This window comes from Zingiber officinale, chromosome 1A, assembly GCF_018446385.1.
Source record: "Zingiber officinale cultivar Zhangliang chromosome 1A, Zo_v1.1, whole genome shotgun sequence".
Taxonomy (NCBI): Eukaryota; Viridiplantae; Streptophyta; class Magnoliopsida; order Zingiberales; family Zingiberaceae; genus Zingiber; species Zingiber officinale.
The window spans coordinates 17,148,016-17,162,651 of NC_055987.1; the positions used below are offsets into that span (position 1 = coordinate 17,148,016).

Genomic DNA, 14,636 nt, shown 5'->3' on the forward strand with positions numbered 1-14,636 from the left:
TGCCAAATTTGTCCCTAATTTTGCAACGAATAATAAATTTGTTGCAAAATTGGCAATGATAATTTTCATAATCATTTGCGACGAATTTGGGGACAAAAATACTAATTTAATTAATAAATAAATTTTCGTCCCAAAATTCGTTCCAGAATCTGGGACGAATTTTGGGACGAATTTTGTAGATTCGTCCCAGAATTCGTCCCAAAATATGGGACGAATTTTGTGAATTCATCCCAAATTCTGGAACGAATCCACATATTCGTCCCAAATTCTGAGACGAAAAAAAATTTGTCGCAAAATTATCAAGGATTACGATAGAATGGGAACAAATCGTTTTCGTCGCCAAATTCGTCCCTAATATTAAATTTTTTTCCAGATTAAATTTCTTTCTGTAATTCAATCCATAGATACATAAACACCAAATTCAAATAACATATTATATACACTCAACACATCCTAATTTCACATACATGAGTAATAATTGAACTCGATCAACTCATAATTCAACAAATATAAAGATCTCAACAAATTTTACAAGATCTATCTTGTTCAAGCTTCTAGAAAATATTATAAAGTTCAACAATCTAATGTTATATAAGTCCATCATCCATCCAAGGAGGTAAATAAACTAAGAATACATCAAGTCATCTTCGTCTGCCACAAAAGCTTTGCACCCCCTTAAATCTCCTTTGCCTACATAACAACAAACAAATAAACCAAATCATGTGTAACAAGAAAGATTGTAAATATGATACGATATGCCCATGAAACAAGAAAGATTTGAAACAAGACATAACTGTGAAATTCCTTAAACATTCAAATAAATGCCCTATTTACCAACGATATGAATTATCCATGTCATAAAATTATAAGAAGTATCTTGAAGCTAAGTAAAAGTATCGTAAATATGATATAACCTAATATAAATGGCACATCAAATTGTTATAATAATACCTATTTCACCATATCAATCAATAGCTACAAATATTCTATGTCCATGTGACATGGAGAGCATGAAAGATATTCTTAAAATTTCCTAACATATGAAAATAGCTCAAATAAAGAAAACACAAACTAATTAAACTTAATTTTTTCGTGATACAAGTGTTTTAGTAATCATGGTTACTTGGTTGCTAGGTAAACTCTAATCATAATTTGCAATTTGAACTAATAATGCAGTAGTAACAAATTTCAATAAATTAAAAGCAATTAAAAAATAAATAAACAAAATTAAAAGTTTAACATATTACTTAATACTTACTTTTTTTCTCGGACCTTTAGTTCGCCTCACCAACCCTGTTAAAAACAAATTGATAATATTAATTAAAATAAAAATTAGAAAAGTTAACAAGTCATTGATTAATGTGTAAAACAGTAAACATGAGACAAATAATCATCATACATAATTATGGGAAATTTCTTTAAATAAGCTAACAAAACTTACCCATCATCAAAAATCAAAGTCATCATTGTGATTATCATCCTCCTCCTCCTCCTCTTCCTCATTCTGCATTATAGCTGAATTCTTGTTATACATCCAACTTCGCTCATTCTGCATTTTACCTGAATTCAGCTATTTAGTTAAACATTATTAAAAGAGATAAATCTTATCATTGAAGACAAAACAATAAAGAACAATTTATCAAAAAGAAGAAACGTAATTAATCAACTATAAAATAATTATTTAAAGCTAACTTTATATACAGAACATTAAATGCATATTAATGAACTTAGAAATACTGAAAAGAGATAAACAAATACAACTGTCTTCAACTACACTGAGATCACGCCAAATTGAGACCTGCACAAACAACATTATCGATTATTATAGTATTATTCTAACAATTTTAATAGAGTTGAAGCAATTGTAATTAAATTAAAATAATAATATTTTAATGGAACAAAATTTGGAAAAAAACAAAATTACTCTCTATATTAGAGCAATTGTGGATCAGAATTGACATTTTTTAGATGAAAAATAAAATATTTTAATAAGGATGTTTTTGAGATAAAAAATAGAATAGGGCCGCTTCTGTTATTTTCTTTAAAAGAAAATATTTTTAACAGTAATAATAATCATGAGCACCCTTTAAATTTTGTATCAAAGAAAAAAAAACATGTCAACTCTATTGTAATTTGTCCCTCCATTAATTAATTCCAATCTAAAAACTATCCTACAAGTATTTGTAATGATAAAGAGGATCAGTACACAGAAAATCAAAGGTAAATTTATACCTATGGTATATTGGAGCTCCCCATACATTTAGGATTCGAAACCCTAGTATCAAAATTTTGCCCTAGTGTAGTTGAGATTTTATTACTTCCACACCCCTAAACTGCACATCTATATACAAGAAGAACTACAAATCTTTATCCAAAAATAGCCCTAAACCCTATTTCACAGATCATTGGTCATTGACATCTAAGTGATCAAGAGTTGCAATGCTTTTCTTTGTTAACAAACAAGAATGAAGTCCTAAATTTCACAGATCAGTACTCCACCATTCCAAATCTTGCAACATCAGTGCTAGCAGCGGCGACTCGCGGCCAACGGCCGCCAGCCACAGCCACGCGCGGCCACGCGCGGCCAGCCGCGGCCAGGCGACCCCACGCGCGGCGCGCGGCCACGCGCGGCCAGCCGCGGCCTCGCGAGAAGAAGTGGGCAGATGTGGGAGAAGGGAGAGGGAAGAGGGGAGAAGGGAGAGGGTTACCTGTGTCGCAGCCGATCGGGAAGGAATCAGCCGCCGCAAGAGTTGCAGTGAAGGGATGAGTGAAGGGGTAGATGGGTGGGAGGAGATTTAGGGTTAACTTATAAACAAAAATATTTTCGTTGCCATTGTTGTCCCAATTTTTTGGGACGAATCTAGGAATTCGTCCCTAAATCTGGGACGAATTCCAGAATTCATCCCAAAATATAAAAAATTTAAAAAAAATAGAAAAATGATTCGGAGACACGAAATATGGGCTTAGAGATGTCGGATTTTCGTGAAACAAGTTTCTATGACTTTCTAATTTTCTCGTGATCTTAAAAATATTTTCTTCTTTAATTTTAATATAATATAATGACTTTGGTGATTTTTTACCTTGGATTAGGTCATATTCGAGTTAAAAAAATCACCACACTCAAAATATTAAGTTAAAATTTAGGATTAGGATATTTCTATGATCGATACAAAATTAGGAACCCATAGAAACATGTTTCATTGAATTCCGACATCTCTAGGTCCATATTTAGTGCTTTCAAATTTTTTTTTTTTTTTAATTTCTTAAAGTTTGGGACGAATCCAGAGATTCGTCCCAAAAATTTAATTATTTAAAAAAAATAAAACAAAATTGGACGCCTTAAATACGGACCTAAAGACATCGGAATTTGATGAAACAAGTATCTATGTGCTCGTATCGTTGTCCTGATCGTAAATCTATCAATAAAAATATTTTTTACCAAATATATATATTTTTAGAATTTTTTAATCCCAATTTGACCTAATTTGGTGTTAAAAATTTAAATCACTGAAAATATTAATTAAAAATTATGGATGATGGCGTATTTACGATCAGCTCAATGATACGGACGCATAGAAACTTGTTTCATCAAATTCCGATGTCACTAGGTCCATATTTAAGCCTTAGGTTTTGATTTTATTTATTTAAAAATATTTTCAGTTTTGGGACGAATCTAGGAATTCGTCCCAAAGTTTGGGACGAATCCAGGAATACGTCCCAAAAATTTAATTATTTAAAAAAAAACAAAACAAAATTGGATGCCTTAAATACGGACCTAAAGACATCGAAATTTGATGAAACAAGTTTTTATATGCTCGTATCTTTATCCTGATCGTAAATCTAACAATAAAAATATTTTTGACCAAATATATTTATTTTTAGAATTTTTTAATCCAAATTTGACCTAATTGGGTGTTAAAAATTCAAATCACTGAAAATATTAATTAAAAATTATGGATGATGACGTATTTAGGATCAGCTCAACGATACGGACGCATAGAAACTTATTTCATCATATTCCGATGTCTCTAGGTCCATATTTAGGCCTTGGGTGTTTGATTTTATTTTTTAAAAATATTTTCAGTTTTGGGACGAATCCAGGAATTCGTCCCAAAGTTTGGGACGAATCTCTGGATTATTCCCAAATTTTGGGACGAATCCAGAGATTCGTCGCAAATATTTATTTATTAAAAAAAAACAAACAAAATTGGACGCCTTAAATATGGACCTAGAGACATCGGAATTTGATGAAACAAGTTTTTATGTGCTCGTATCTTTATCCTGATCATAAATCTATCAATAAAAATATTTTTTTCCAAATATATATATATTTGGAATTTTTAAACCCCAATTTGACCTAATTTGGAGTTAAAAATTCAAATAACTGAGAATATTAATTAAAAATTATGGATGAAAACGTATTTACGATCAGCTCAATGATACGGACGCATTCAAACTTGTTTTATCAAATTCCGATGTCTCTAGGTCCATATTTAGGCCTTAGGTGTTTGATTTTATTTTTTAAAAATATTTTCAGTTTTGGGACAAATCCTGGATTCGTCCCAAATTTTGGGACGAATCCAGAGATTCGTCCCAAAAATTTATTTATTAAAAAAAAACAAACAAAATTAGACGCCTTAAATACGGACCTAGAGACAACGGAATTTGATGAAACAAGTTTCTATGTGCTCGTATCTTTATCCTGATCGTAAATCTATCAATAAAAATATTTTTTACCAAATATATATATTTTTGGAATTTTTAAACCCCAATTAGACCTAATTTGGTGTTAAAAATTCAAATCACTGAAAATATTAATTAAAAATTATGGATGAAAATGTATTTACGATCAGCTCAATGATACGGACACATAGAAACACGTTTCATCAAATTCAGATGTCTCTAGGTCCATATTTAGGCCTTAGGTGTTTGATTTTATTTTTTAAAAATATTTTCAGTTTTGGGACGAATCCTGGATTCGTCCCAAATTTTGGGACGAATCCAAAGATTCGTCCCAAAAATTTATTTATTAAAAAAAAACAAACAAAATTGGACGCCATAAATACGGACCTAGAGACATCAGAATTTGATGAAACAAGTTTCTATGTGCTCGTATCTTTATCCTGATCGTAAATCTATCAATAAAAATATTTTTTACCAAATATATATATTTTTGGAATTTTTTAATCCCAATTTGCCCTAATTTGGTGTTAAAAATTCAGATCACTTAAAATATTAATTAAAAATTATGGATGATGACGTATTTACGATCAGCTCAATGATACGGACGCATAGAAACTTGTTTTATCAAATTCTGATGTCTCAAGGTCCATATTTAAGCTTTCGGACACTAATTTACAACCGTTCACTACACAACACATTTTTAGTTATTATCAACCTATATATGTTTTAAAAAATATATACCTAGAGACATCAGAATTTGATGAAACAAGTTTCTATGTGCTCGTATCTTTATCCTAATCGTAAATCTATCAATAAAAATATTTTTTACCAAATATATATATTTTTGGAATTTTTTAATCCCAATTTGACCTAATTTGGTGTTAAAAATTTAAATCATTGAAAATATTAATTAAAAATTATGGATGATGATGTATTTACGATCAGTTCAATGATACGGACGTAAAGAAACTTGTTTCATCAAATTCCGATGTCTCTAGGTCCATATTTAAGCTTTCAGACACTAATTTACAACCGTTCACTACACAACACATTTTTAGTTATTATCAACCTATATATGTTTTAAAAAATATATACCTAGAGACATCAGAATTTGATGAAACAAGTTTCTATACGTTCGTATCGTTGCCTTGATTGTAAATACATAAATAAAAATATTTTTGACCAAATATATTTACTTTTAGAATATTTTAATCCCAATTTGACCTAATTGGGTGTTAAAAATTCAAATCACTGAAAATATTTATTAAAAATTATGGATGATGACGTATTTAGGATCAGTTCAACGATACGGATGCATAGAAACTTGTTTCATCAAATTCCGATATCTCTAGGTCCATATTTAGGCCTTAGGTATTTGATTTTATTTTTTAAAAATATTTTCAGTTTTGGGACGAATCCTGGATTCGTCCCAAACTTTGGGACGAATTCTGGATTCGTCCCAAAGTTTAGGACGAATCCAGAGATTCGTCCTAAAAATTTATTTATTAAAAAAAAAACAAACAAAATTGGACGCCTTAAATACGGACCTAGAGACATCGGAATTTGATGAAACAAGTTTCTATGTGCTCATATCTTTATCCTGATCATAAATCTATCAATAAAAATATTTTTTACCAAATAAATATATTTTTGGAATTTTTTAATCCCAATTTGACCTAATTTGGTGTTAAAAATTCAAATCACTGAAAATATTAATTAAAAATTATGGATGATGATGTATTTACGATCAGCTCAATGATACGGAAGCATAGAAACTTGTTTCATCAAATTCCGATGTCTCTAGGTCCATATTTAGGCTTTCGGACACTAATTTACAACCGTTCACTACACAACACATTTTTAGTTATTATCAACCTATATATGTTTTAAAAAATATATACCTAGAGACATCGGAATTTGATGAAACAAGTTTCTATACGTTCGTATCGTTGCCTTGATTGTAAATACGTAAATAAAAATATTTTTGACCAAATATATTTATTTTTAGAATTTTTTTAATCCCAATTTGACCTAATTGGGTGTTAAAAATTCAAATCACTTAAAATATTAATTAAAAATTATGGATGATGATGTATTTAGGATCAGCTCAACGATACGGACGCATAGAAACTTGTTTCATCAAATTCCGATGTCTCTAGGTCCATATTTAGGCCTTAGGTGTTTGATTTTATTTTTTAAAAATATTTTCAGTTTTGGGACGAATCCTGGATTCGTCCCAAAAATTTATTTATTAAAAAAAAATAAACAAAATTGGACACCTTAAACACGGACCTAGAGACATCGGAATTTGATGAAACAAGTTTCTATGTGCTCGTATTTTTATCTTGATCGTAAATCTATCAATAAAATTATTTTTTACCAAATAAATATATTTTTGGAATTTTTTAATCCCAATTTGACCTAATTTGGTGTTAAAAATTTAAATCACTGAAAATATTAATTAAAAATTATGGATGATGATGTATTTACGATCAGCTCAATGATACGGACGCATAGAAACTTGTTTCATCAAATTACGATGTCTCTAGGTCCATATTTAGGCATTCGGACACTAATTTACAACCGTTCACTACACAACACATTTTTAGTTATTATCAACCTATATATGTTTTAAAAAATATATACCTAGAAACATCGGAATTTGATGAAATAAGTTTCTATACGTTCGTATCATTGCCTTGATTGTAAATACATAAATAAAAATATTTTTGACCAAATATATTTATTTTTAGAATTTTTTAATCCCAATTTGACCTAATTGGGTGTTAAAAATTCAAATCACTGAAAATATTAATTAAAAATTATGGATGATGATGTATTTAGGATCAGCTCAACGATACGGACGCATAGAAACTTGTTTCATCAAATTCCGATGTCTCTAGGTCCATATTTAGGCCTTAGGTGTTTGATTTTATTTTTTAAAAATATTTTCAATTTTGGGACGAATCCTGAATTCGTCCCAAATTTTGGGACGAATCCAGGAATTCGTCCCAAAGTTTAGGACGAATCCAGAGATTCGTCCCAAATATATATTTATTAAAAAAAAAATAAAATTGGACGCCTTAAATACGGACCTAGAGACATCGGAATTTGATGAAACAAGTTTCTATGTGCTCGTCTCTGGATAACAAGTACAAGATGGATGATGCTGGCCTCACTCAAGATAGTCCAAGGCAGCGTCAGGCAGAGCGATAGTGAGCTTGTCCCGGCTTATGACATTACCGGTCAGATCGGTCGGCAGATGGCCTCCCTCGCGGAGCTGTTCGATCATCCCATCGATGGCCAAATTGAAGAGGCGTAGAGCTCGGTCGGCGACTCTATCATTAAAAGCATCCGAGGGGATGTAGGCTTGCTTCCTGGCCTCAAACCTACTCGACTCGGCCTCCTGATAGGTCTTCAGGGCCACTCAGGAGGCCTCCAGCTCATCCTTCGCAATTTTTAGCTCGTCATCTTTGGTGGATAGCTGGCCCCAAAGCGTCGTTTCTTCGGCCAACCGGCTGTGCCGCTCGGCGACTAGGAAGTCCTCAGCTTCCTTAAGCTTTTAGGCGAGGGTCTGGGCCTCTTTATTCTTTTCGTCGAGGTCAGCAATGGCTCGGTTCTTCCGCGCGTTAACCGACTCGATCTTATTATCAAAAGTGGTGACCTGTTTATTGAGCCGCTCTAGCATAGTGGCCTGCCCGGCGCTCTTGGCCCGTTCGGCCTCAAGCAGTTTGTCGCTCTTCTCCAGAGTAGCCCGCAGCTTGGCCACCTCAGCGTCTGTATGTTCTTGAGCGACGAAGGATTGGCCTCTCGACTCCTTTAATTGCTTCACCTCCTCTTCCAAAAATGCGAGCCTGTGGCACATGATCAGGCTCTCCACCTAGTATTGCGGGCGAACAAGAAAAGGTCAGCGCCGATTGGAGGTAATGTAAAAAGGTGCAATATAGGGAATACTCACCCCAATAGACATCTGGGTGTGGCTATTTGTGAGCATGCCCGGAGGCATCATTGCTGCACGAGCTTGTGCGTCCTCCCAGATCTTAGCGAGTGGCCCTTGGATGATGATCTGGTGCTCGAGGCCTCGAGACCTAGCGCTCGACTCACTATATTCTTCGGTGGGCAGGTGGAGGATCGTCGTGATATGGCGTTGGTCTCTCGGGGCCGATTGAGCCGAGGTCGCCCGGTCGGACGGTCGGAAGGAGGACGTCAGACGGATGCCGGACTTTTTTTTACCTTTGAGGGCTTTGAAGGTGGTGGCATGAAGTCCACTAGCGGTGCAGCAAGAGTCTCCTGCAGCAGATCAGCCAAGGAGGGCGTCCGATCAGATGACACGGAGGTCGTCATTTCTTGAATCGGAGTCGGGGTCGAAGTTTCGACCCGTTCGGCAGACTGCGCACCTGAGGTAGCGGAGCGCAATGAGGGATCTGCTCGACGCCTCTTGTGCCTGTTCAGTGGTATGTCGGAGGAGGCCGAGCCCGACGGCTCCTCAACCGGGATGATTGGACGTCGCTCGAATAGAGGTTGTGAACCCGTGGTCGCTTCTCCGCTCGGTGCATGGCTGGCCTCGCCTCCGCTCACCAAGATGGGTGTCGCATCACTCTCATCCTGGGGCTCTTCATGTGAGTTGTCGGCTGCAAGCCGTGGCTCGTCAGTTCTTTAACAGCTGTCGCATTGATCAAGGCATCCTTGAGCTTTGCCTTTCCGGCTAGACGTGCTCGCATCATGACTTCGGCTGCAAAAGAGAAAGAGAAATCAGTTAGCATCAAAGGAAGAATTAAAGGAGCTTCATACCTAGGTTAGTCGACAGCCGGGTGCGGATCGGGCTTAAGCCAAAGATATAGATGACGCCTTCCAACAGCAACTTGTTGATGTCGTACTTCTGACCGGACAACATCGAAGCTGCGTTCAGGTAGTCCAATCAGCTCTTGTAGTTTTTCAAGGGAGGCTGAGGTGTCACTTCGAGATGCCAGTGGGTCGGGAAGTCTGGCCGCTCAGGAAAATGCATGAAGAAAAAATATTCTTTCCAGTGCTTGTTGGAGGTCGACATCTTGTTGAAGAAAACTAAACTGACTCGAGACTGGAAGAGGAAATTCCCTAGATAGGATAGTTTGGGATAATAAAAATAGTGGAAGACCCGGAGAGTAAGATGGATGTCGTGCAGACAAAACAAAACAACGACACAGCACAGCAGTCGGAAGGAGTTCGGCACAAGCTGAGAAAGGGAAATGCGAAAATATTTGTAAACTGCAAGAATGAAGGGATGAAGGGGAAACTACAGACCAGCGATAAACTGATCCCAGAAGAAATAGACACAGCCGGTCGACGGAGAGTTGGGCCGATCGGATGGAGAAGACAAAACGATCTGATGATCCGAAGGAATTTCAAATACATCTCTCAAGCTCTCAGTGTTGCCTCCATGGAACCTAGACTCCATGGATGTGTACTAGAATCGAGGGATAGAGGCAGACGGCTGCGAAGAACTTGTCATCGCGAAAATAAAACCGAAAAGGAGGTTGAGGGGAAGAAATGCGATCGAAGAGGGAAGAAGCTACTCGAATATCATCGGAATGCGAGAAGAAAGACCGAAAAGCTTCAAGAAGTGGGTGATTGGAAGGAAGTTTACTGGGAAGGAGGTCGTCAGAGAATGAAGGACACACAGGAATAGAGAAGATCACCGGAGGATGAAGAACGCGTCGCCGGAAGCACTTGAGGAAGATTGTGAAGGAAGCGATGCGGTGGGCTTATAAACTTCAGTGTTGGTCGACCGGAGCCGTCCAATTTAGGTCACGGAAGCCAAGGTAGTGATCGGGCCGTCGAATTCAAACTATCAAATGCCACATCAATGTCATGTCACGTTAGGCATGTGGCGGTAGCGGGTGTGACACATGGCCCATCACCACGGGTCAGCAATTAATGAAGGCGTGGGAGCGTGCTTAGCCTTCATGAGCGGGGATTTGCATAATTTCCAAGAAATCAGGGTGACATCAGCCTAGCTCGCGCTCACCCGAGACAACCCAAGGAGAATTTTTACAAGTGTGAACCTTCGTCGTGCCAATCGGATCGAGGGAGCATACCTATGTCCGAACGACAAGCTTCAACAAGCGAGGGTCGATCTTATCCCGATCGAAACCCACACAGTGTCGAAGTCTGATAAGGAGGAAACCTACTCGGACAATTGTCCAATCGGTCGGACTACAACCTCCTTCGATTAGACTTGAGGGGGAGGGCTTGTGATACGGTGATGATGAAGGGCCCCACTCCGCTGCCACAGTGGAGGTCAAAGTCAAGACGATCAACGAGCGGAAGGCATTGGCCTGTCGGGCGAAACGTACCCCGACCCATCGTCGACTTCGATACAGGGAGCATTCAAACAACCGACGCTCAAGGGAGAACGATAAACAGAAGCCGAGCTGAGCGGCCACCCCGCTCGGCCAGCCAGCGAGGCCTAGCATCGGTAGAGTTCAACTTCGGACGAGCAGCTACCCCACTCGGCCTGACAACAGACTCGACATCAACCAAGCACACGTACAGTGGACTTCGGGCTGAGCGACAATCCTGCTTGACCCAAAAACAAAGCAGGCGGATAGTGGACTTCTGGTCGGACAGCTATCCCGCTCGACCTAACAACGGATAGCAGGTGGACAGTGGAATTTCGACCGGACGGTTTTTCCTCTCGGCTAAGCAGCAGACACAGTAGACTATCTTTCGACATCTTTTTGGGAGCTAGTGTCGCTGACAAACGATATGGGCAAACAAAGGATCGTACAGTGGAAGCTTCCACTGTCACTTAAGATATACTCGACTTGTTAAGGTACTGTGTCGGAACACTTTACTAACAAGTCTTTTTAGGGAAAGATTCGAGATGCGTGCTCGCTTGGATAAGCGTTCACGTACGCTACCGAACCTCTATATAAAGGGGGTCCAAGTTTCTGTGGAGGTATGCAATATTTCACTGTTGCGCTATAGTCTTCTTGTTACTCCGATTACTGCTTCTTCTTCTTCTTCTTCTTCACCGGAGACTGACTTGAACGTCGAAGGGTCATCACCAAGGACCTCTTTCCTGGCTCGGCACTGGCGTCAGTTGTATTATAGGTCATAATAAAATTCACAGAAGATTAATATGGGCATTAGATCTATCTCATCAATTTTTGGACCGGATCATGAATAGTGACTTAGTGTTACTGCACTGTCAGCAATTATTTAGTCACTGCTTGCTGGTATGAGATCAAATCATTTAAAACTGCTATTCTGTGTAATTGAACTATTAAACTATGTGCCAACTACTTTTGTAGTTAGACTATGAACCATGTGACACTTTCCATGATGTCTGCCTCTGCATGATTCATGTATTGTTTAGCAGTGAAGTTGTTGCAGTCAAAAACAAAAACATAATCTTAAGCGTATAATTTTATAGACTTATTATTGGTGTATAAATACACAAAAGTAACACAATTGTGCTTCCCTTGTCACAATTCGCGGCGGGTGTCCACATGCAATGCTGCCGTTACCTTCTCTATGTTGACTCCTTTCGTTGAGTGCCCTTAATAGAATTAAAAATCTTATTTAAAAATCCCTACATAATATTTTGTATTTAGTACTTGCTATGCAACCTTGCTAACAAAACATTATTAGTATGTGGGCCGCGGGGTGAGTCGACCACGTTATTATAAAACTAGATAGTTTAGTAAGTTGAGTTTCTCCGTAAACTAACCACAAAAATTTATTGCCTAATAACAGATGCCTTCTCAATGAGATCATGTCAATAAGAGCAATGAAACAAGCCAGGTGAGTGGTGGGCATTGCATGTCGGAGCACTCATGCCCATCACCACCGCTTCAAACCCAACGCCCTCACCTTCGGAGCTCCAATTCGTCCCTTCTCCATCGTCATTCCGCGGACACCCTCGTTTCCCCTCCTTCCCTTCCTCATCCCACCGATGCTTACCGCGTGAATTATCCCATGTAGCTGCAAAGCGACGGGGAGAAGACGACCCATTCCGCTGCAGGAATGGATAGGCGTAAGGAAGAAGTGGATTGCTTATTGCGGGAGGCCGAGGAGGGGAAGGAGGCGGCTGAATTTCCCGACGAGCGTTCCCTGATGAGGCAGCCGAGTGGTGCCATCGGAGACGGCGCGACGGACGGATCCGAGGGAGGGAACAAGAGGAAGAAGAAGCTGACGAAGCAGCTTTCGATGCAAGAGACGACGAGGGAGGCCAGATGGGAGAAGCGGCGGCGGCAGATTCTGGAGAAACGGCAGCGGCTGGTGGCGGTAGAGGAGGAAGAGAAAGTGGCGGCGGTGGAGGAGAAAGAGGAGGAGGGAGAGGGCAAGGGGAGGAGAGTGAGGTCCAGGTTGAGGAGCCTGACGGACGAGGACTTGGACGAGTTGAAGGGGTGCATCGAGCTTGGCTTCGGGTTCAGTGAGGAGGAGGGCGGTCATGACCTCCGCCACACGTTGCCGGCTCTCGACCTCTACTTCGCCGTCAACCGTCTGCGGAATTGCTCGTCGAGCTCCGGTTTCTCGACCGATACCTCCTCGCCGCCCGCACTGAGCCCCCGGAGCAATGACGGCAGCTCCAGTTCCGGCGACTCCTGGAAAATATGCAATCTTGGTATTATGTATCCTTCACTATGGATTCATTTTAAAAAAAAAATCATCACTTTTTTCTGTAAACTTAACGCTTAAATAGCCTCTCGCATCGATCGTCCACAAAGCTAGCTAGATTTTTTTACTAAACGAAATTGGATCTGTAATGACCTTTTGCTGTATTGATTTGGTAAAACAGGGGACGATCCGCTGCTAGTGAAGACGAGGCTAAGGCACTGGGCGCAGGCCGTGGCTTGTTCTCTCCGGCAAAGCTGCTAATTAATATGCAAGCAACAGACTCAAGCTCCTACTTCATAACAAGAGCAGAAAGCTAGTGGTCACTCTTACCTCAGTGTTCGATGTATGTATCATCGGTTGTAAATTGTCGATCCTGCTATCCACTTCCATTGTTCTTCAATCTATACGCTTCCATTCCGTTTCTGCTCTTCACTTCTTCTTCCATTTTTTTTTTTTTCCTGAGTTTGTATTTTACAGTGTCATTACAACGAACACGGGGGCATACTGAGTAAAAAAGGATTTGAAAATATAAAACTTTTTGGAGTCGAGCAGAGACAAATACCACTGTGTTTAAGGATCAAACAATGTCAATCGTTTAACTTAGCTTTCAGCAAGAAAACTGAATAAGATAGCAAATAATCAACCAATTAAACCTGATTACCCATCAGCAACACGAAGAAATTTGTTCAAAAGTGACATTAATTAACATCGGTTTAGCTTCACATTCTGAAATAGGATGTGCCTTGGAAGATTCAAGTAAAAATTGCATTCTTTTGATTATAAAATTGCATTCTTTTTAGGATCGGAATCCCCTATAAATTTTATAAAATATGTCTAAATTAGACTATTTGATTATTTTTTTTCAACAATAGTCAGCGTGCTCACCTAATCACTTCTGCCTCTTCAGTGGTTCAAATGGAGACATGAATTTTGTCTAGGAAAAGGGAACTTTTTCTTCGTAATGTTCTCGCTTTGGATTTAAAGATAGCTACCTGTTCTTGGCCCATGATAAGCTTGCTCGCAATTCTGTTATGCTTAAAAGTTTTATAGGATATAAGATGGGCCGACATTAAATAGCGGATTTTTTTATAGGATATAAGACATTGGATGGGATAAGTTATTGAATCTAGAACCATCTCAATCGGCCTTTTATATATACATATATAATAAAGAGTTAAATATTAATTTCTAAAAGATAAATAAATTTTTATATAAAAATTTATTTTTCTAACTTTTGAGAGGAAAAATATTAATAATTTTTTTATTTAAAATTTTAATTAATAAAATTATTAAATTATTTATTTTTTATGTGTAAATAAGATTTTATTATTTTATTTCAATTTGATGATCCT

General features: G+C 38.0%; 1 protein-coding gene and 1 long non-coding RNA gene across 2 annotated transcripts; one reads left to right on the forward strand and one right to left on the reverse strand.

The window, feature by feature from the left end:
* Nucleotides 1–522: 522 nt before the first annotated feature.
* LOC122000606 lies at nt 523–1,494 on the reverse strand. Its single transcript, XR_006117196.1, has 3 exons — nt 1,442–1,494; nt 1,259–1,293; nt 523–690 (listed from the first exon to the last, which is right to left on the reverse strand). It is a non-coding gene; the product is annotated as an uncharacterized LOC122000606 (long non-coding RNA).
* A 10,930-nt stretch (nt 1,495–12,424) lies between these two features.
* Nucleotides 12,425–13,701, forward strand: LOC122000611. Its single transcript, XM_042554986.1, has 2 exons — nt 12,425–13,291; nt 13,466–13,701. Exons 1-2 carry the CDS (start codon nt 12,691–12,693, stop codon nt 13,543–13,545), a joined length of 681 nt encoding a protein of 226 aa, XP_042410920.1. The 5' UTR covers nt 12,425–12,690; the 3' UTR covers nt 13,546–13,701.
* The last annotated feature ends 935 nt before the right edge of the window (nt 13,702–14,636 follow it).

What these genes read in the sequence shown, in the direction of transcription:
- LOC122000611 (XM_042554986.1), top strand. Translation starts at nt 12,691, where the DNA reads ATGGATAGGCGTAAGGAAGAAGTGGATTGCTTATTGCGGGAGGCCGAG. An exon ending in CTGGAAAATATGCAATCTTG is followed by an intron (nt 13,292 to 13,465) that starts GTATTATGTATC and finishes TTGGTAAAACAG; the next exon opens with GGGACGATCCGCTGCTAGTG.